The 23541-nt window shown below is 36.2% G+C and overlaps 2 protein-coding genes across 2 annotated transcripts; both read left to right on the plus strand.

The window, feature by feature from the left end:
- Positions 1 to 1500: 1500 nt before the first annotated feature.
- Positions 1501 to 3410, plus strand: LOC133853636 (IRK-interacting protein). The gene is made up of 3 exons (XM_062289631.1): positions 1501 to 1814; positions 1912 to 2843; positions 2939 to 3410. Exons 1-3 carry the CDS (start codon positions 1728 to 1730, stop codon positions 3285 to 3287), a joined length of 1368 nt encoding a protein of 455 aa, XP_062145615.1. The 5' UTR covers positions 1501 to 1727; the 3' UTR covers positions 3288 to 3410.
- A 5660-nt stretch (positions 3411 to 9070) lies between these two features.
- On the plus strand, positions 9071 to 23541 carry LOC133854257 (SNARE-interacting protein KEULE). The gene is made up of 21 exons (XM_062290358.1): positions 9071 to 9317; positions 14728 to 14786; positions 15109 to 15190; positions 16562 to 16640; positions 16892 to 16942; positions 17037 to 17133; positions 17297 to 17329; positions 17631 to 17756; positions 17832 to 18020; positions 18117 to 18200; positions 18292 to 18390; positions 18500 to 18576; positions 19403 to 19499; positions 20336 to 20461; positions 20540 to 20635; positions 20770 to 20889; positions 20965 to 21042; positions 22468 to 22658; positions 22849 to 22939; positions 23028 to 23117; positions 23205 to 23541. Exons 1-21 carry the CDS (start codon positions 9245 to 9247, stop codon positions 23259 to 23261), a joined length of 1995 nt encoding a protein of 664 aa, XP_062146342.1. The 5' UTR covers positions 9071 to 9244; the 3' UTR covers positions 23262 to 23541.

Here is a 23541-nt window from a genome sequence, read left to right on the forward strand (position 1 = left end):
AAATCCTATTCCATTTGCAACTTACCACCACCATTAAAAGAGTCACCAACATGGTCCAACTCAGAGGACAAAGTACACCTACTACAGTGGATGGGATTGGGACAATTTATTACTTCCTTCAATTTTGTGCAAAGCCTCATTAATTCATTCATACGTATCGGTCCCCAATTGTACAAATTCATTCTTCCTTTTTTTCTCTCCTTTTTTTTTTTTTTCTTTTTTTTTTTTTTTTTTTTTTCACAATACTTTTGTCGTGTAGTGGGCAAGAGCTGGAGACTTTCCTCGTAGCACCTACATTGTCAAAACTACAATATTACCTTATTTTTGTAATGAATACAAATAAAGAAGATTCCAAAAAGTTTCTGCACGAAAAGATTTCTAGAAATTTTATAGGTAGACATGAATGCTCGATCCTAAACAAACAGAATATGATAAATTTTCTATACTTCATTAATTTATAATTTAATGTTCATAAATTATTTTTTATCGGCTTAAATTTTAAAAATAAATGGTAATTTATTAGGATATTAGAAGAAAGATTATAATTTGAATTTTGTCTCTATCATTCACCTCTTATTTTAATTAAATATCTTACATGTTTGTCTTCAAACAAAGTTATCATGTATTTTTATAAGTAATGCTACTCTTCACATCTATTTATTACACAATTTTTCATATCGACTAATGTAACGTATTTTAAGTGATTTTCATATCAACCACTTAAAAAAATAAAAAGAAAGTCACGTTAACTTGTGAAATGAATATGATAAATGAGTACGAAGAATAATGTCACTCATTCTTTATATACGTTTTTTCAAGAATAGAGATTTCTAACAAATTTTGGAATCTCCACCCGCTTACTTGGATTGTTGGACAAATAGCCCTCATAAAAAAAAAAAAATCAGAGCCTACATATATATTATTAGATCGGGCATTTGACTATCTCATCTGAAAACTAATTAGTGTCTAAAGAAAGAAGCAAAAGTCTTTTATGACATACGAAATTGCACATCGCAAGGCATGTTCTAAGAATCGTTAACGTGAACAGAACGACACTGTTGCGCGTCAACAATCCCTGCTTCAAAGTTGACGACGCTCCAATTATTCAAATTCATGACCTTGTGGCATGTTTGGGTGAGATGCCTTTTTGAAATACTGTTTTGTAGAATTTCAAATTTTATTAAGATTTTAACCAATTTTTTTTAATTTTGTCTCAATTTTTCTAAACTATATAAACATAACTTCACAAAACAAATCCGCTGCATATTTATAATTTTTCAAAAACGCACATACCCAAACAGCCATTAACTCTTATATTATTTGTTTGATCGGATATTTAACATCTAAATCTGAAAAGCAATTCCCAATATGTGCATTTAATGATTGTAGCAAGTTGGGCAGAAAATGATTCTTTTTTTATTCAAAATTATTGGCGTGGTCAATCAATTTCCAAGTTTGAAAATTTCATCACGGACAACAACCCGAGAGAGTGTGTATTGTCTGTTCCAAAATCCGTGCAAACATTTACCTCAATATATGTAATTCTCAACGACGACAGAAGACGACGAAAAACACAACCTAAGAAGATGAAAAAGAAGACAAAAAAGACGCTGATACAGAGAGGCACACCCAAAGCTGAGGATAAAATTTGAAACCCGACGTGTTTTAGAAGTGTCATCAAGCGGAGAAAAAAGCAAACGGAAAATGCGATAACAGTTACAGGACATATGGCTCCTTCATCTTCATCTTCACCCTCTTCTTCTTCCTCCAAATCTCCTCCTCCTCCTGCCTACCAATCCCCACAGTTCACCCCTGTAAGTACATAAACTTACCCAACATATTACTCTCGTTTGTTTCTCGAGAAACAATGGAAAGAAATTGTTTTGTTGATGGGGTTTTTGTTTGTTGTAGATTCAAGAATGCGAAAGAGAAGAGCACGATCATGAAGATAAGCACCGCCCAACGCCGCTCCACCAGGCTCAGAAAAGCGCCAAACCCAACGCCAGGAAGAGCTCGGAGAACTCTGATGCCGGCGGAGCGTCGGCCGGAGAGGACGGTTCGGTCTCGTGCAACAAGTGCCGGCCGCACGCGCGCGAGAAGATCTCGGTGGTTCCACTGGACAACAGCGGCGTCAACAAGCAGTCTAATTCGTCGATGGCGAGTCCGAACGGTATATTCAAGTCGATATTTTCGTCGTTAATTCGGAAGAGCCCAAGGCCGGCGACGGAGGCGCTAACGACGGCGAGAGAGGAGCAGTGGAAGATTGCGGTGGCGGAGCTCTCGCACAAGGTGATTCAGGCCACGAGAAAGAGAGACGAGGCTGTTCTTGAATCTTCAAGGCTTAAGCACACCATGGTTGAGCTTGAGAAGAAGCTCAACAAGCTCGAAATCTATTGCCATAACTTGAAGTCCGGCCTCGAAGAATGCAGTGTGCGGAAAGTGAACCATTACAGCGTTAACGACAAAATCATTGATCATTTTCTGGCGTCGGTTTCGGAGGCTCGGTCGTCGGTCCGGCTTCTAAGCCGGTCGCTGGCTATGCAACTCCGGCAAATGGGCGGCAAAGTATACGAAAGAATTTCCGTTCTTCTCCAACCTTACGATATCAAAGTTTCGTACTCAAAGAACCCAAGAAGCTTGCTTTTCTACCTCGAGGCTATTCTGAACAAAGCTTTCTATGAAGACTTCGAGTCAGTTGGGTTTCAAAAGAGCGCCGTGACCCATATCCTGAACCCGATTGATCGGTGCGAGGCGAACTTCGAATCCTTCAAGTTGCTCCAGAGACTGACATGGGAGGAGGTCTTGAACAAGGGAACAAGACATTTCAGCGAAGAATTCAGCAAGTAAATTTAATTATTAAATTAATATGACAAGATAATGTTGAAATTGGTAAAATTTATTTTACTAATTTAATTATTTTTTAATCAATATTTAACAGGTTTTGCGACAGGAAAATGAGTGAAATTGTGGCGATGTTGGGGTGGAACAGGGCGTGGCCGGAGCCGCTCTTGCAGGCATTCTTTTGTGCGTCGAAGAGTGTGTGGTTGGTGCACCTTTTGGCCACCTCGGTGCACCCGAGCTTGGCTATACTTAGGGTGGACAAAGGGGTGGGGTTCGATGGGGTTTACATGGAGGACATAGCTGGAGATAGTGCGAATAAGTTGGTTCCGTCAGTGGTTCGGATCATGGCTGCACCTGGGTTCTATGTGTATGGTAGTGTGGTCAAGTGCAAGGTTCAATGCAGGTACTACAACAACAACAACAACAATGATCACAACAAACTGTAGTGTTGAAGGCAAGGGTTTAATGATCTTATATTATAATCACCTTAATTAGGAAGGGCTTAATTTATGTGTTTAAAAATGAAATATTTTGATCTGTTTATAATACTTTTGCAGTTTTGCTTCTAATTGTTGTATTGTGGTGATTGTGATAGTATTGTTGACTTGGTTTGTGGTCCTGTGGATAATGTGTTTTGTGGGGTGGTTTTGTTTTTTATTTGAAAAATGTGTTTTTATAAAATTGTTTTTGTGTTTCGAAGAGGATTTTGTATTTTGAGTTATTTTTTTAGGGGTTTTAAAGAGTACTTTAGTATTTTGAGTTGGTAATATAAAAAACAAAATAGTATTGCTATCTACTGAACATACTCATTTTACATCGGCTGATGTAGCGTGTTTTAAAACAGACTATATCAATCGGTATGAATTATATAAGCAAAAAATATGACATGTTTTTAGATGTTGGGTTGTGGATTTTTTTTGGGGGCAAGTAGCTAGAGGATTGGCATTTCATGTTCTCTTAATTTGTCTCATTAGTGCATGGTTTGGTCTTATTGAGATCTTTAATTATCATTTTCTATTGTTGGTACATAGGATTGGATTCTTATTCTATATGAACTTGATAAATTTGTATGGGTCCTAAGTAACCAAGGAAATTATAAGAGCATTTCCCGCGGCATTATTTATTTTAGTTATCTAAAAAGCAATATTTATTTTATTTTTAATAGATACTCCAACAGATTCTTTAAACGAATAAAAAATAGAATATTTAAAGATTCATGGAGAGAATTTGATTAGCTAAAATGTAAAGAATTTAATATTTTAGACAATATGTTGGAGATGCTCGGGGTCGGGGACATGCATGTGAATGGGGATGCTTCTCTCTTATGAATGATTTTTGGATCTTCTGATGAATTTGACCTACCATTTTAGATGAGTATTTTTCTCCTTATGGAAGCAAATTCTATGTATGAGTATGTCCCCATGCCAGCACTCATGTCTATAAGATCAGCTGAGATTCTGAGAAGTACAACTCATACATTAAAGAAGTGCAAGCCTATTTGCAACGACAAGGTGAGAGTAATATCATAAATCCATCCATTGAGCTTCTTCGCCGTAGCCATAGCAGATGTTTAAATCCGTAATTTCCTACTCCTGTTGATTAATTAATTTAATTGTGAAGGTGATGATGATAAATCTCAATTATAAACTAGGTGAACCGGGTCCCATGCAATGAGACTGTGTTTGGTTGTTTGGGCTCCATTTGTTCGGACAATCCAAGCAAATGAAATACAACAACCTCTCACATAAAGTTGCCACTGCAGTGCACAATAGGATAAATCTTTGCATGAAATCTAAATCCAAACTAGAACCCCAAGTTTGCATATGTTTTTTTTATGAACGCTTCAAGGATAATGCGATCACCTCTAGTGGTCCAATTGGGGTGACCGACCACTCCAAGTACTTCCTTAGGATGGTCGGCCACCCATGAAAGAGGCTAGACATTTTTTCTTTGTCTGTTGATATGAGAGTGCCACACCATGCTAGCTCCACGTCAATAAATCTTTTTGAGAGGTTAAGGTAGCATCACCACATCTGTCCATGTAGCTAGCCACTGATAAGTCTGTTTCCTTTTGTATACATGATTGAAATTCTGCTCCAAGTTCCTGGGTAGATTTACGGCACTGTCAAGGTTTTTCTCAGCTTTTTTTTGACAGGATAGTTAGGCATGCAGATCCTTAGCAAGAGAAAAAAAAGCCATAAACATTATATATATATAGTTTTTGTCTGTCTTGCCTTATGGTTTGTTTCTTTTAGGCAGCTACGGACCCCAGAAGAAAGATAACGATATAGATAATAATTACAAGTATAAAAAGAGCACTGCACAGTCTGCACGTGATCAGTGTGTGCATATATGTCACATGTATTCATGATGAAGATTGAAATTTGAAGGGGGGACAAGTTTCGGACACCGGGTTACTTGCAAATGGGCATATAAAATGTGAGAGCTAGCTGAGTTTAATATAATCTACCAAGCATGCATCTTCGTTTGTAGGTGTTTTTGTCATCATTTTGATGCCCTCGTACGTTATAAAGGAAAAGAAGGCGACAGAGAAGCATTGGTTTAGAGTCTGATTTGGGCAATTAGGCGCGCATGATTGATATCAATATACACTAGGAGGCCAGGAGAGCATGCTCTACCCCACCTGTTTTCCCATGCATTATTCTCTTTTGTTGTATTTTGTAATTGGCAGGCATAGGGCCATATGTCCCTAGCTAGCTTAGCCAGTCTATGGTCCAAATCCACAAGACCCATGAGAAGTGAAAGGGAAAGAACAACCCACCCATGTTGCTCAAACAATGGACCAATTTGTCAACTTGTGGAGAGAGAGAGAGAGAGAGTCAACTTGTCATTTACTTTTCATGAAGACATGGATCAATTTTATTTCTTCCTTAAATTGGAAATTGGATGGTTTATTAATTTGTGTTCAAAATATCACATGTACATGTGAGTTATTCTGGCCTCGTGGGTTCAAACCCCACAAACGATGTCAATTGATGATGTAGTTGATCGTACGGTCATACTAAACCAACAAAAGCATGAGAGAATGAGTAACAACAATTGAAAACTTGCCAATGATTGTCGGCAGGAGGAATCTTTGGTGCTTAAGTTAACAAAGATAAGGGTGAAAAAAAAGGGCTCTAACTCTAAGGAAAGAATGGTTACATTATCGTACCTGAAATGGTTGCCTGTTTTCTCCTTATTTGGAACGTATGCAAACAAGGTATGATCTTAGCCGATTGTTGTTCGCTAAGAGGGTACAAACTAAACTAGGTGTGGTGCTGAATTATGGCATTGGCCAAGTTGTGGTGCCAAATTATGACTTCTTGGTAGGTTATGGACATAGTCGAATTATCCGCCCAAAATCATGGGGCAGTTATGATGCATATAGCGGAGCAATTGTCCTTTGTGCCACAATCCTAGCGTTCTACATGTATCCACTATGCTGTCATGATTGGTTAATTTATCCAAGTTCCCTTTACTTGCTCATATCTCAATATATCAGTTTACCCTGGCCTGCGTCCTCTCGTTGGCCATCATAGTCTAGTTGTGACTTGTAGTTTGGCCCGTTCGGGTTTTATTACCCCGACCCAAACCACTAGCTTTTGAGTTCGTACTCTTGACTATGAGTTCTAAGTTCTAATAGAGTAAAACCGTAACTCCTTTGAGCTTCTTCCATTCGACTGCGCACTGATTGCTACTCCAACTGGTTGATTATGAAAACTCTTCATTTTAAGTAGTGAAGTATGTTGTTCGATCCCTAAGCGAACGCCACTTGGAATATATGGATGCTTCTGCAACATATCATTGTGTATATTGACATATCTTGTTTAGACCCCGTGTGACCGGCGGGTTTTGTATTGAAATCTTAATCGTAAGTAAAAGTGTCTCGTTCAGGCAATCACCAATCAGGTTTCTGATCGAGCCATTCCGACCCTCAATTTTGACCAAATTTTTGGATTTCAAATTACCCTGACAAACCTAGACTCAATTATGCCAACATAAATCCTAACACTAATTATAGGTTCCTTATCCAAACTTCAACAAATACCTTCTATTAATAGGACCGAAACCTTCTACAATTAGGATGTTCGAACGTACTGCGTACAATTTGCGCACTCCACAAAGAGAGAGGCTGCGGGGGCCATCTACTGTGAAAGTATATTTCTATTATTCGGGCACTCCAATTTATAAGATCATTTATTCTATATATATAAAAGAAAACATAACACAAGGAAAAAGAAACTTCTGAGAAACAACAATATCAGAAAAAAGAAACTTCTGCCAAGTGGCCGGATACATAAGTCGTTACAAAGCCGTGTCAAAGTCACAAAAATTGAATGTTTCCTCCTATGTGTAAAGAAGACATTTCTCATTCCATTTCTGGAAACTTTTGATTGTTCAACCTTCTTCCTTCCTTTGCCGGTTCAACATCGGCTACCCACCACGTCACCTTCGTCTCGGAAAAGAAAAATAAAAACAAAACCCAGAGACAATCTCAACTTCTAATTCTTTTCAAACCACATTACATCTTACCTACAACGTTAATTCTTAGCGAAGAGTATTCTTCTTTTTTTATTTTATTTTATTTTATTTTATTTAGTTGTATTTAACGGTATATTTGATGTTATGCGATTTAAAATTTTTAAATGATGTGATAACATATTTATCATATAACAACATATATTCCATTAGATTTTTCAAATCTGATTCGAATTATGAAATAGATCATCTCTATTTCACTTGAAACCGAAAAGATCCTAACCAACATATGAGGTATTTTAATTATTACAAGTTATTTTAATAATGAGTAATGCTATATATATATACCATACATTTTTATCTATAAATATTCCATAATGCTGATGTGGCAGCCCTAAGTAAACATTGATTGTATTTTTTTAAAAAAAAATAGATAATGATCTAATGATTGGTTGAGACTTTCACGTTTGCATTATAAGGTAGTTGTCGGATAAAAATAAAATTTCTAGCGTTACTCTTTAATAATACTTACTTTGAGAGCCAAATTTCCAAGTTTTTTATTTTATCCCTAAAATATTTTATAATTAAAATAAAAATTAGCCTAAAAAATGTTTTGGACATCAACAACTTGTCAAAACATTTGTAATCGAAAGCAATCATTCTGAAAAGATTTATTATATATCCACCAACTTATACTAAAAATCATGTCTGCCAATTTTTTTATTTTATTTTTAATTAAAAATCATTAACCAACCATTCAAAACACAAAATATTTTTATGATTGTGAAAAGATATATACATCTAACACATGCTACATGCTAAGAAACTTTATTGATCCACTCGAGCCATTAGGGTTAATTTAACAGCAAAATAATTTTGTTTTTCAAATTAGAGCTTGGAGGGCACTTGTTCCATAAAAATTTTAAAAAAATGTATACGAACTCTTATAAAATTAACTTTTTACCCTCAAAAAGTTTTTTTAAAGTTTTTTTTTTCTCTCCAAAATTTAAATTATAGTTCTGCTCTTGGGTGGAGGAATTTTTTCTACTCGTAGTTTTTGACATTGTGATTTTGTAGTTTAAACCAAATCTTAAACAATGGATCATTTGAGATTGTGTTTTTAAAAAATTGCCAGTGGATAAGAAATCTGTTTTTTTAAATCGTAGACAAGTGATGCTTTTTTGAAAACGCATAATTTTAAAGGCCAAACTGCGAATTTGCCAGACGTTTAATTACGTTTTCAAATCGCTACTTTTTGAAATTCTAAACCCAAACGTACTCTCAATCTATAAAATTATTATGTGTCTCCTAACATGTGAGAAATATATGTTTTTTTAGTAGTAAAAAAAAACATGTTTCTCGCATGTTAAATAATTCTTACTTTTTTTTTTTATTAAATAATAATTCTAACTTATGAAGGGATCTATGGCAATTTTATAAATTAGGTTAAGAAAATTTCTTAATTTTAGTTTGAAAGAAAATTCAGTTCAAGAGGATAATTATTAAGGAGGAAAAATCAAGATTAAGTCTATATTAATTTATAATTTTGAATTTTTTTTACGACAACGGCGTGTAGATTGTTGCTGGTAAATTCAATTTTATATTTTGATTTTCAAATCAGCCATCGGTAAAATATTGATGTTTAAATTTTAAAAAAACAATTTTTCTTTTTCAAAACACGTAATTTGTAACGGTTATGAACATGTTTTTAAACCCCTTGATCGATAAATGAGACTCGCAGCCATTTCGTTGGTTTCTCATTTTAATAATAAGCTTTTAATTGAATAACAAAACCGTGTTCTCTCTCTCTCTCCCCCAAACCTTTTATTCTCTCTCTCTCTCTAAACCCTGAATTCGATTATTCGACGATCTCTCTCTCTGATTTCTGTTCCGGAGCGATCAATCAGAGGCTTCGAGGAAGATGTCGCAGTCCGATTCCGATTCGTCGTCGTACGGCGGCGAGTACAAGAATTTCAGGCAAATCAGCCGTGACCGTGAGTGCCATCATTTTTTTCTTCTTCTTCCTTTTTTTTTTTTTTTTTTTTTTTTTTTTTGTGTAAATTAATAGGATTCGATGGTTAATCATTTCTTTGAAAGTTTGTTTAATTCCTTAGTAGCTTATTTTTGTTTAATGTTCGTTTTTCATGCTTGGTGGAGACATTTATTTAGATGCTTACTTTTGGTTTTTTGATATATGCGGCTTCGTAGAACAATTTGTCCTGGTCGGTTGGGGTTGTAAGGGATCAAGTTCTATATAACTGTGTTTCAATGGCTAATGCATTTAGTAACAATATATTTTATTTGTTTAAGAATTATAGTTATGGTTTTACTAGGATTTGAAATACTTAGTAGCTGTGGGGTTGAGCAAGCTAGTGAATTCGGGTCGTATTCTCGTTTCACTGATCAATTATGGTCGTTTTTTGAATTTTTTTTCTTGTTTTTTGAGAAGTTAAAAAGATAAAGTAGGTGAGGGGAGGGGAGTAAAGGAAAAATGTGAATGGATTAAGGTATTGGTGGTTTCGTGATATTGGGATATCGTGGCGAAGTTTGGATAGTGGGAGTTGGCAACTTGAAAGACGAGTAAGACTCCTCAAAGAAGATAGGGTTTCATCTGAGAACTTTTTCTTAGCTAGAGGATAGAAGTTAAATTAGCAAAACCCAAGTGTTATTTGAATTGTGGACTGATGTTGATGAACTTGAAACGAGGATCTAGTAGTGAGATAATAGTATGTGAAAGCATTAAAGGCTGAGACACCCACGGATGAAACAGAAATTCATATGTATAGGGACTGTCAATCCCCAACTTGGGACAGAGCATTTTTTCATAGTTATTACATGGAACCACGACCATCTCTTTTAACAGTTATGACTAAAAGAAGCTTTATCATGAGTGTAAATTATAAATGTCACAAGCTTTCGTGTTAGTAAAAGCTTTAAAAGCTGTCGGTCTAGTTATGAAGATGACCGCTAATGTGATGCTGAGAATGACATTTTCCAATTATGGTCATATGCATAGGGTGTAGCTCAATTCTATGAGAACTTGAATGTGAAATTTTGGCGACTGCTTTCGGGTAATATGCAGTTTGCTATATCGTATTTTGCAATTAGTACGAGGTTCGGATGGCAGAAGGAGGAAGAAGTGGTAGCAGCATTGAGCGAGTTGAGCAGCTGTACACTTTGTAACTTGACAGGATGATGATGACGTTTTCCTGTCCTACTAGAGTGCAGTAAAAGGAAGATGCAATGAAGATATTCTAGGGAGAAAAGAGGTATTCCTGGATTGCTAACCCCAAAATGGTGTGAAGGTAGTCTTAGGTGAGGAGCTGAGGAGATAAACGTGTCTCCATGTCTTTCAGTAGTGGGACTAGATGAGGAAAGATTGTGAATTTTATTATCACTTCATTTGGGAGAAAGTTGCTCATGGTGATCTTACAGTACTTTATGTGTGGACAGACAATTCATCAGATGGTGGATGTGTCACTAAAGGCCTCTCTGCCTCTTGTTGCTTCTTGTAGCTCTGAGGTCAGCTGAATAGGCTGACAATTGGTAGAAGATGTAAAGCTGTTGACGTGAAGAGTAAGGCTGATCCGTAACACAACTGCAGAAGGTTGAATTAGGGTTGATGAACAGGAGAAGACCGCAATACGTCTCCATCACCATTCTCCTCTGGGCTGATTAATTAGGTTAAAGAAATTATGAGGCAACCCCATTAAAGTGACCATTCAAGGTTACACCGAGTCTCTTTTAAAGGCTTAACTCAGAGCTTTGTTAAATGCTGACAAGAATTTGTCAGAGTGTATTTTAGGAGTGTTTGTGTTTGGGTTGTTTGTTAATTTTTTTATTTTGAGAAGAGAAAACAAAAGACAAAAAACAAAAATTTTAACAAACGAAACCTTAGTTTTTTGTTTCCTATGATGGATAATGCCTAAGCTACCAGAAAAGTGCAGAGCTGGACGTATTTTATGTTCCAGAGTGTACATAACTGCTCCAACATGAGAATAGCCATAGCCTCCTCCCCAAAATCCCCATCCATCGCTCAATCTAAGGGCAAACCATCCCAATAATCATCTTCTTCCTCCTCCCACACCACAATCTGCCCGTTATGATCAAAACAAATTGGCCAATTCCGAGATTGGGAGAAACCATTTAAGCAACCACTCGAAGGGGAGCAAGGACCTACCACCCTTGTTAATTATTTGATTAATTGTTTGTTAATTATTTTATTTTGAGAAGAGAAAACAAAAGACAAAAAACAAATTTTTTTTAACAAACGAAGCCTTAGTTTTTTGTTTCCTACGACGGATAATGCCTAAGCTACCAGAAAAATGCAGAGCTGGACGTATTTTATGTTCCAGAGTGTACATAACTGCTCCAACATGAGAAGAGTGTTAGTGTCACCTTAGACTAAATGTACGAGGTGACATATACTAGTTCAACACCTATTTATATTTGTCAAAGGTGTTGACAGAAACATTGATGAGGGTGATTGGTTATGTGGTTTCTTAAATAGTAGTGTGTTTTGGGTAGAATCCAAACTTCGGATCCAATGTTTGTTGTAAATGGTAGGTTAAGAGCTGATTTTTGCAGGGTTACTTAAATTTTATATACACACACACACCAAGGAAAAAAGGTATGGGGGCAACCAGAGGCTGGAACTCCTTACTTGGGCATAACCATAATAACACCTTACCCGCTGAAACACCAATCAAGAGGGGCCTAGATGGGCCCGCAATGTAGGTGATCCGCATGCGCTCCATCTAAACAGATCGAGCCATAATCTGGCCCTAGCACCACCAAAGGCATAATGATAAGAAGCCGTTGAGCAAAGATTAATGGGCACGAGTAGCATTGTGCCCATGGAGACTCGAACCCATGTCCTCCCTCTCACCTAAAAACTTGGGAGTAAGCTCCTTACCACTAAGCCAACCCCTCTAGTGGTACTGAAATTAGATATTGAAATGTTTAACATCATGTCCACTGAGGTTTTCTACTTTATATGCTAGAAAGAATGGACTGTGACAAAGGTGGAGAAGCTGGATTTCAGCTTGATACTAAGATCCTAGTTGATGAATTTACATCCTTTTTGAATTCTTCAATTTATTATTATTATTATTATTTTGGAGTTCCATAGGCTTAAGGCAGGGGGATCCAATCGGCAAAAAGTAGAATTACTTTGAAGTCTATGGACGGGTCGTGGTTGGTTTCAGGCTGGGTTTTTCTGGTTGGGAGAAGATGATAATTACATCTTCCATTCACTGACGATGCCATTCTTTATGGGGTCAGGATGATCAATGGAATTTGAGCCTTCTCTAAGTCCTTATGGTGGCACTTACAAGTCATGAAAACTGATGGTCTTTTCACTGAATTTTTTTCTGCTCCAGTTTCAATCGAATTTATTGTTCTCATGTACGAATGTCTAGTATTGTTATTTTCTCAATTTGGATAACCATGTAGCTTTTTCTTCTCCATTGTGACTAAGAAACTAAATTCTTTTTCTTTAAATCTCCTTTAAACTATCTTATTCAAGTGTTTGATATGGCTACTTGCTGGTTTAAAATCTTAATTGCAGGGAAGCTTGTAATGGACTTTGATCAATGATTTTCTTGCTATCATCTTTGTGTTTTGTTGGTTACCCAAGCAAAAAGAATACAAACTAAATTTTCTGAATCTTATGATTTATACTATGTTTAATTTAGTAATGTAGTCAAATGGCTATGGTGTTTTGGGTCTGAGAGAGATGCGTGGTGGAGAGTAGTGGTGGATTCTAAATACGACAGCCTATGGGGCGGGTGGTTCTCTCTCGAGTCGGCAGGTGCCTTTTGGGGTGGGAGTACGGGTGTGGAAGAACATCATAAAAGGTTAGGATTCTTTCTCAAGCTTTACTAGATTTGTTGTGGGGGATGATCCCAAGATCAGCTTTTAGCATGAATTGTGGTGTGGGGACACAGCTCTTAACTTAGCCGTTCCAGCTTTTTTTGGTATTGCCCGTGCGAAGGATGCCTCTATTGTGGATAATTTGGAGTTTTTGGGCGGTTCCAACCAGTAGAACGTGAGCTTTACTTGGGAGGCTCACAATTGAGAGGTGGATGATTTTGCTTCTTTCTTCCAGGTGTTGCATTCAGTCAAAGTGAGAAAAGGTAGCGAAGATTAGATGTGGTGGGTCTCCTCCAAAAAAAGGTTTGTTCAATGTCAAGTCCTTCTTTTACTCCTTGGCTTGCTATGGGGGTATTCGCTTTCCTTGGAAAAGTATTTGGCGCACTGAGGCTCTTTCAAGGGTTGCCTTTTTTATGTGGTCAGCGGCTCTTGGCAAGATCCTTACTTTGGACAACCTTAGGAAGCGACAAGTTATCGTGATAAACAGATGTTGTATGTGTAAGAAGACTGGGGAGTTCATGAACCATCTTCTTCTCCACTGCGATGTGGGTTTTGTGTTGTGGAGTAGTCTCTTTAGTTGCTTCGGGATGTCTTGGGTTATGCCCAGACGGGTTATCTACTTGTTTTCTGGTGGTCAGTCCTCTGGAAGGCCAAGGAGCATTGTGGAAAATGACGCCTATTTGTCTCTTTTGGTGCTTATGGGGAGAAAGAAATAATAGGAGCTTTAAGGATTTGGAAAGTACCTTGGAAGAGATTCTATCCTGGTTCTATCCTACATTGTACTTTTGGTCTACGGCTTATGTCCACCCTTTGTCATTTAATTTTGCTGACTTTCTCGCTCGCTTTTCTCTTTCTAATTAGGTGTTTCCTTTGTATACTCCTAGTATACTAAGGGGTGCTTTACACTTTTTTATTGAGATTAGTTTCTTACTTGTAAAAAATAAAAAAATATATTTAACTCAACTATGCTTTAAATAACTGTTTGGTGAAGTTGAGATGGCTTTTTTCTTTAGTGGAAGCTTAATCTTTTCTCCCATTTACTTAGCAACTAAATGTAGATTAGAGGAAAAGATGTTCACTTGGAGCTTGTCTGTATGTTGTTGCAGTGATGCTCATAAGTCTTAATATATTTTATGTTTCTTTTGTATAACCTATTGGAACATTAATTTATTTTTTCATAAAATGATTGACACTCTCTCTTTTACATAGATATATGTATATGTATTTATATATGTATGTGTTTATGTATATATGTATGTATGTATATTATATTGTGTGTGTGTGTGTGTGTGCGTGTGTGTTTGTATACAGCGGCAGAACTAGCATTTGAAGTTGGGGGGTTAAAACTAAAAAAATTAAAAAATTTGGGGGGATAAAAATTTAATTTTTAAGGGATTATAGGGGTATTTTTTTTTTTTTAAAAAAAAGGGGAAAACGTGGCTACCATGTAGTTCCACCCCTATATGTATATATGTAGATATACCTTCCAACTTGATTCCATTATTCAATTCAAATCCTATTTATGTGCAGGATTATTGCAGGAAATGCTTCGGTCGGCCAAAACAGGGGATTCAAAATCAACTTGGAAGGTACATGCAGCATGTAATAGTTTTCTATACATTTGAGATTTTTTTGGTAAGCTTTGCATTTAGGATATTTTGGTATTGTTTTCAATCAAAAAAGAAAAGGAACACATGCATGTTATATGAGTGTTATGAGTATTCATTAACTATGTATTTTTATAGCCCATGTTCACTTTTAAAAAGTTGTATGCATTTTTACCCTGATATCTTGTTAGTTATCTCTCTTATAAATGTCTGGTGAACTTTTATTTGCCGATTCTTTTAATTTATATTTTATTTTGTAGTAATTCATTTGTCAATTGTCTGTCCTTGAAACTCTTTCCTGTAGGTACTTATCATGGACAAACTTACTGTTAAGATAATGTCCTACTCGTGCAAGATGGCTGATATCACAGACGAAGGTGTTTCATGTAAGGATCATTGGGATATTCTCTGAATTTTACTTATTTATTTTTTAAGTTCTTTCCCTCAGTGATGTTCATTTTGCTTTCTGCTCAGTCCATGCCATGTTATCATCTGCTAGAAGGAAATGTTTAATTCTTGTCATATTTACTACGTCATTGTTCTCACACTTATCTGTCAAAATACATTTGAGCTGATCATAGAATGTGGTGCTGCATAATACTTCATATCAATAGGCATCACATCTTCAATTTCCAATGGATGGTTTGATGCCTCTGATGCACATGTCAATGTGGAATTTCCAACGCAGTGAAACCTTAATCCTACTTATTAGACTCGGCTACACAGATAGTTTTATGCCTGAGATCCATGTTCATAACATGTGGCAAAAATTTTAGCTGACTGTCAACTTATTGCAACCCTTTTTATCTTTGGGGCCACTTTGAAAAAGATATGACACAGAAGTATAACATGAGCAGAGTTTATTGTGGAATGTCTCTAGATGAAAATGATTCCTTTGAGTTTTGGTTGTCTGCCCAAGGGGAGGGGCTGATGGTAATTAGCAGTTGTTATTTGAACACTCTTTTGATCCTAATGTCATAGATTACTGAAATATTTTCATCTACAGTATAGTCTATGCGGAGAGGGGATGAGGCAATTTGTTCTGTTGGTTAGGTGTGGCCAAGGCAACAAATATTTTTCAACCTGTTTTTCATAGATATTTTAGAGGTTCATACAAATGCTATGTAGAAAAGATATATGAAATACAGATACTAGTACATCTATATTGTTGAGTGATATGGTTATATTTTACTCGGAGGTCCAGTTGAAGGTAACCATGAAATGATTTATATCCAAAAGTTAGAATATACTGTAGAACTTATTTTAATAATAATGTATTGTTACTCTTCCTTATACGTACTATATGTTTTGAAGAATTTGTTGGAAGGCTGTTACACTGCGTTTTTATTTACAAGTTTTCATCTACTGTCTTGCTGGAGATGTAAACCAGGCTGGTACAGAAATAAGGTTCCACTATGTCTGATGTGGACGATATGGTGTGAGGGAAATTCTCAGACTTTTGAAGGGTTTCAGCTTCCTTTAGACAGACTGAACCATCTATTTGTGAGAATGCTTTTTCATTGGATGTCTCTTGAGAGTAGCAGTCGCTTTTTTGGAGTTTTCAGTGTCCCTGTTATTTTTATTAATAGACTTATATAAAGAAAAGCAGCTAGGAAAATTTGTCGAATCAAATTAAAGTTGGGATAATGTTTTAGGTGATACGAAAATTGGAAAGCTATGTTGGATCATGCTTTCATTTTATCTGATTATTTGGGTATTTGTTCTGAAAGCCATTGCATTTTCAATTTTTCCTGCAGTGGTAGAAGACATATACAGGCGAAGGCAACCATTACCCTCCATGGATGCTATATATTTTATCCAGCCATCCAAAGAGAAGTAATTATTCTCCTTTTGGTATCCATTTGTAGATACTATTAGTGCTAGTTAAGCAGAATTACATGCATTCTGTTTTCTGGTTGGTTGAGGAACTCTTGCTGTCTTGGTCTCTATTTGTTTCTTTTTGTTAGGCTTTTTTATGTTTTTTTCAGTCATTTCTGTTGTAAAATTGAACTTAAGAGATTTTGTCATGTTCCATATACACAGGTGCATGGGTCCTTTCTAACTCTCTCTCCTTCATTAATTTGCAGTGTTATAATGCTCATGTCAGATATGTCTGGAAGATCGCCGTTATACAGGAAGTATGTGAAGGATATTTATTTTTCGTACTTCTCTCTTTATGAAAGATTTGATATTGTTGTGGGTTTTGAATCCATTTCCTTTGAATTTGTGAAGGGCATTTGTTTTCTTCAGTTCGCCTATTTCAAGAGAACTGGTTAATCACATAAAAAAGGATACCACTATTTTACCTCGCATAGTTGCATTGAAAGAGGTATTAGTTCTTTTGTTTTGGAAAATACTTTGTCCTTGGTGTGATGTTTGTGCTGGAACACTTTTATATGTCAGCTAGTTGCTTCATTTTCTTTTTCTATATTGTTGGTTTGAAAACTTATCAGTGGATAGTGATATAGTTCTCATTTGGGTGAGAAATGCAGATGAATTTCGAGTACTTCGCCATAGACAGCCAGGTATCTGATGCTACTTCAATCAACTTGTTGCTATCATATCTGTAATATAGATATTGTTATTATTAAATGATTTCAAATGAAGGCCTTGATGGGCCTTTTAGAGTTCTCTGCTATTCCCCGACCACTTGAAAACCTTCTTTTACCATCAGCCCAACCTTAAAATTACTATTGTAAAGCTAAACCTGGAAGAAGAGTTGGCTGTTGTGGTATTTTAATAAAAAGGTCAAACTTACACAATATGTCTCCTCTGATAGCAATATGTGATTATTGTCATGATCTTTTTTATCTGTGATTCATACAGGGTTTTATCACCAATAATGAGAGGGCTTTAGAGGAACTTTTTGGAGATGAAATGAATTCTCGCCAAGCTGCTGCGTGTTTGAATGTGATGGCTACCCGCATTGCTACAGTTTTTGCTTCGTTAAGGGTAATATATATTAGTTATTTCCAATATTGAATTTAAATGCATTGAGAATATTCTGAAGCATGTTTATATTATCAGGAATTTCCTAATGTGCGTTACCGTGCTGCCAAGTCCCTTGATGCAACTACAATGACAACACTTTGTGATCTAATTCCTACGAAGCTTGCTGCTGGCATCTGGGACTGTCTTATGAAATATAAATCACTTCCTAACTTTCCTCAGACAGAAACATGCGAGTTGCTCATCCTTGACAGATCTGTAGATCAGGTTTTTAGGTGCATGTGTTTGTTATGGATTCATAATTTTCTTAGTCATACATAATCTATATTATTTATGATGAATATACTTGTTTTGAAATTTTAGATTACTCCTGTCATACATGAATGGACATATGATGCCATGTGCCATGATTTACTAAATTTGGAAGGAAATAAATATGTGCACGAGGTAAGTTTTTTTATTGCAAAATTTTATAATTGCGTCCAAATCATCTGCAGTCTATTTTGGATATTCTACACCAGTGGATTGTATTGTTCAGGTTCCTAGCAAAAGCAGTGGTCCACCTGAGAAAAAAGAGGTTCTTTTGGAGGATCACGATCCTGTCTGGCTTGAGCTTCGCCATGCACATATAGCAGACGTAATATCTCATGCTTATTCTTTCTTTTTTCTATAGATATATAAATATATAACTATTTATATACATAGACACACAATATTAATGTGTTTTAAATCACCCATCTTCTCAGGCTAGTGAGCGGTTGCATGAGAAGATGACCAGCTTCATTTCAAAGAACAAAGCCGCACAAATTCAACATGGTTCAAGGTTGATGTAAATTGTACTTGTTAAATATTTCTCATTCTTGCTCACCGTAAACGGTTTTTGAATTCATCTGCTCGTACATTTATTTATTTCTTTATTTACTTATCAAAAAAAAATTATTTCTCATTATTGAATGATAATGCATTTGTATCTGATTGCACAACAGTTATATTAAAACAATGTTGCCAAGTACATCTAATATCTCTTATTTAAATAGAACATTTACATGAGATTGTTGATTTTAGCTGCATAAAATCTCACAAATGTCCTAGATAATGGTCTCTGTAATTAAACTCCATAAGGTGGACCTTTGTGCTTGACATGGTCAATTTTAGGCTGACCATTTCTATTTACTCTGATTCTTTTTGGGTGTGTTGTGTGTGTGTGGGGGGGGGGGGGGGGGGGGGGGGTGTTGCTACTGCTTTAGCATTTCTATCCAAAGACTCCATGAGCTGTGGATGGATGTTATGATAATAGTGATGGGTATGTCAGAGTTCGTGCTCTGGTTTTCCAAGATATATGGATAGAAGTTCTCTATGCTGTGAGCTTTGAGGAATATTATGCTTAATATCTAGATACGACTTAATCTATGCATATTAACAGTTTATAGTATTTTCCTGCCTCATTTTTCTTTTGACTGTTAAGTCCTTGGGCTTTGTATGACAAATTTACATTTCTCTCCCAGTTAAACTCTTTGCCTTGTTTCCATGGATCAAAGAAAGATGTGCTAGTATAAGCTATGTATTTTGTAATTTCTATTCAACCTTTACAGTCTGTTATAATGACTGTCATGATATGTTCTTCACCTTAAAGCCCACCTTTTATATAGGGATGGAGGTGAACTGTCTACACGGGATTTGCAAAAGATGGTTCAAGCATTACCGCAGTATAGTGAGCAAATTGACAAGCTCTCCCTCCATGTAGAGGTTAGTGTCTTGTTTATGTGAACCTTTTCTTTTCTTAATTTTTTTGATGAGCAATTTTAACCTTTGTGAAAGATTTGGTCTCAATCATGCAACATGATAATGAAGTTTGGCTTCCCATGTTATACTTCTGTGAAGTCATGTGAAAGGCATCCCGGGAGTGACTTGTGCACAAGTTCTATGGCCTCTGTACTATTCCTAGTTATGATAGGCTTAAGTTAAACCAACAAATATTTAATTGATGCAGCCTGCAAAAAATTGTATACTTCTTATAACTGCATTACCCTTGGCTTGCCTATTTAAAGGAATATGGAGGAAGTATGGCTGTGATCAGTTACAGATCAGCTCAATTACGATGATGAAAAGGGTTGATGGTATGGCTAGAATAGGCATAACCACTGGAACAACTTAAATGGGCCGACTATGGAACCATTTAGAAAGTCTATTTTGAAATTTTCCGTTAGTTGAGTTCAACTAAAGCATTCTAAGTTGCAACAAATACAAAATATCTTTGAAGACAATTTTTGACATTTCAAAGCATATCATGATATTCATTTCTGGATTCAAGCATTCCTTAATTTATTGTTGATTTGCCCTTGATCCCATGACAATACAGCTCTACTTTAGTCACTAACTCTCAATGTTTAAAAGCACTCAATTTTTCCCTGAACAAACTTTTTACTCTTCAAGCTTCTCTTATTCCTTGACCGAGGGAGGCACAAACACTACTTAATGCTTGTTCACATTTTTAAGTAAATGTATATCCAATTATTTTATAGGGATTGAGTTATGAGTAAAAAAGGGTCATGGCCTCATGTAGAGTTGGTTTTATTATGTAGATTGCTGGAAAAATTAACAAAACGATTAGGGAATCGGGGCTTCGAGAACTTGGGCAGCTGGAGCAGGACCTAGTTTTCGGAGATGCGGGAATGAAAGATGTAATCAAATTCTTGACCACAAAAGAGGTATGAAATTGTAGAGTAAATGTTCGTACCTTTCTTCTTGTCAATAAATATTCTGAAATAAAAACTACTTTTTTCCAGGATACAACTCATGAAAATAAGTTGCGCTTGTTGATGATTCTTTCAGCCATTTATCCTGAGAAATTTGAGGGTGAGAAAGGTCTCAACATAATGAAGGTTGGTCTACTAGTCATTGTTTATCAACCGCGATTTATTCTTCCTCTTGAACATCAGTTACTGATTTTATTATCAATTTTGACGATGTTTGTAATGAATCCCAATTCTAATTTTATATTTTTGACTTCTTTCAGTTAGCAAAGTTACCGCCTGAGGATATGAATGCTGTTCATAATTTAAGATTGCTTGGGGGATCATCAGATACCAAAAAAAGCTCTACTGGCGCTTTCTCTTTGAAGTTTGATATGCATAAGGTAATTGCAATTATGTTAGTTTTGCATGTTGCTTTACTGGAGATTTATGTCTTAACGGAAATATTCAACTTTCAGAAGAAGCGTGCAGCTAGGAAAGACCGTACTGGTGAAGAAGAAACATGGCAGCTATCACGCTTTTACCCTATGATTGAGGTACAATAAGACTAGGTTCATTTCCTCTCAGAGTGTTCTATGTACATACAATGTGCAAGTTATTGAAGATATCCCATACTTGGGAGTACCTTTGTGATCTAGTTTTGGTTTATGTCAATGTTTCCAATTTGCTTCCACAATTTTTTCTTCTAATGCTTACAACCTCCAACATAGTCATCTACTAATAACTGTATCGTTGCATCTTATAAGTTGCAATCGATGCTTCCTAGCATTCATGTTTCCAATGCTTCAAACCTTTTTCTGCTGCTTTTCTAATATGTTTATGTTTTGGGGCCAATCGAAGCCAAAGTTTATTAGTTGTGAGGGCTAGCTAAATAATTATGGTGTTCAAGCTTCTCAACTTTAAATAAGAGGTTGAAAGTAATTCGATGTTTTGAGTTGTTGGTGCCACGGCAATCTGAAGATTCAAATATGTTTCCGATTTTTGGGGACTACGGAAACTGACTTTAATTAGTTGCTTGAGGCCTAATGACCATGCCACCATGGTGTTGGAGCTTCTAATAACAGTACTGTTGTTAGGGGTTCCCCTGCGGTGAAGTATGAAATCCTTGAACTGACTCAAGGATTTGAAGCTATTTAACGATTGCTTTCCAATTGGATGGATGCAATTGAAGTATGAAATCACTTATCTGCTTTATTTCCTAGATTTTCTTGAGTTTAGAAATTAATTTGTGTGCGCGCGCGCGCGCATGTATTTGGTATGTCTCTTATATACGTTCCTAGGGGAGCACCACTTTTTGCGCTTTTGTAGTGAATTATTACCTTGCCAAAAAGGAAGAAAAATATACAGAGTCTGCTATTAAGTTGTGAATCTATATAATTTTGATTGAAGAAGTGTTTATCTCCTTGTAGGTTTCCTGCCCACTTTAGAAGGGGGCAAAGGGTAAGGTATTGGATTTAAGACTCATTTGTGTGCATGTGTAACTTGCCAATAAAAGAAATATAGCAAGCTTAGCTAAGTGTATCAACTTTTCTTTTGGGTGGGGGGTGACAAAGTATGGTTTAGAACCGTAAGTATGCTGTTTTGGATAAATGAGATGTCCCATGAACAGGAAAGAGTACTTGGAATCATAAATTTAGAACTCTTTAATGTTCTGGGTTACATGTTTTAACTTTTCACTTCTTTTACTTCATTAAATCTTCTCTGTAATTAAATGAGGTCACAAGATTGACCATCTGTTGGTATGATAAATACCTGAGTGAAAAATATAGTAGTTGACATTCATGTGTCTTAAACATAGCTTGTTATGTGGAGATAATCTTGGCAATGTTGCAATGTTGGTAAGTGATTAATATCTGGTCGACATTGGCAATTGTCATATTTTGATAGGTTTAGTCATCTTGTCATTTTGTGCCTTTATGGAATGAGTGGATTACTAGACCCAAATTCTTGACATCTTTCAGGAACTTATTGAAAAACTTGGCAAAGGTGAACTGCCAAAAGATGATTTCCCATGTTTGAATGACCCAAGTCAATCTTTTCATGGGACATCTAACACTGCAGCAGTAAATCCAGCTCCAGCTGCTCATTCAATGAGATCAAAGCGGACACATACATGGGCTCGGCCTCGGGGCTCTGATGATGGGTATTCAAGGTACTATTGTCATTCTTTCAGCACGTGTGTTTGAGTAGTCTGTTCAACTGGATAGCTTTTCTAATATCCATTGGTTTGATTTGGTTTGTTGCTCGTTTACCAAAATTGATGCCTTGAATGTTAATACTCTTCTCCTTATCATTCTGCAATTTGTCAAACTTATGATGTTATTTTTCCTTCTGATCTACAGTGATTCAGTACTGAGACATGCATCCAGTGATTTTAAGAAGATGGGCCAACGGATTTTTGTATTTATCGTTGGCGGAGCTACTAGATCTGAGGTACGGAATTTTTCTCTGTTTTTTTATACGCGGTTGTGATGGTTGCCTTCCTCGCTTATTGGTACTCATAAAATGTACTCATCCTCAGCTTAGGGTTTGCCATAAGCTTACAACTAAATTGAAGAGGGAAGTTGTTCTAGGCTCAACAAGTCTTGATGATCCTCCACAATTTCTTACGGTGATCGATTTTAATTTCAAATTTTATTTAACAGTTTCGCTCGCTTCCCCCTACCAACCATGCCTTAAAGTTAGTGTTTTATTGCAGAAATTGAAGATGCTGTCGGCGGCACATGAACTCTCAATAGATGATCTCCAGATCTAAATGTGGGTGGCTTAGGAGGCCTGGAATGTGCTCTGCTGCAGAACCCAATCCAATTTGTAATCATAGACATACTCACATTATATCCATTTTTTTAACAATGAATATAAAACTTTTTGCCTTTTGGTTGTAGTGGCACTGTATCTGGATAGTTCATATGAGCATCCTGCCTTAGCCAAGGTTGCTTTTTGGCTATGTATTGTAATTGGCGTGGTGGAGCCATCACAGGTGTGTATAATATAAACAATTCAATCACAGCAAAGAAACAACTGAATTTTGCAAA

The sequence above is a fragment of the Alnus glutinosa genome, chromosome 13 (assembly GCF_958979055.1).
Source record: "Alnus glutinosa chromosome 13, dhAlnGlut1.1, whole genome shotgun sequence".
NCBI classification, from domain to species: Eukaryota; Viridiplantae; Streptophyta; class Magnoliopsida; order Fagales; family Betulaceae; genus Alnus; species Alnus glutinosa.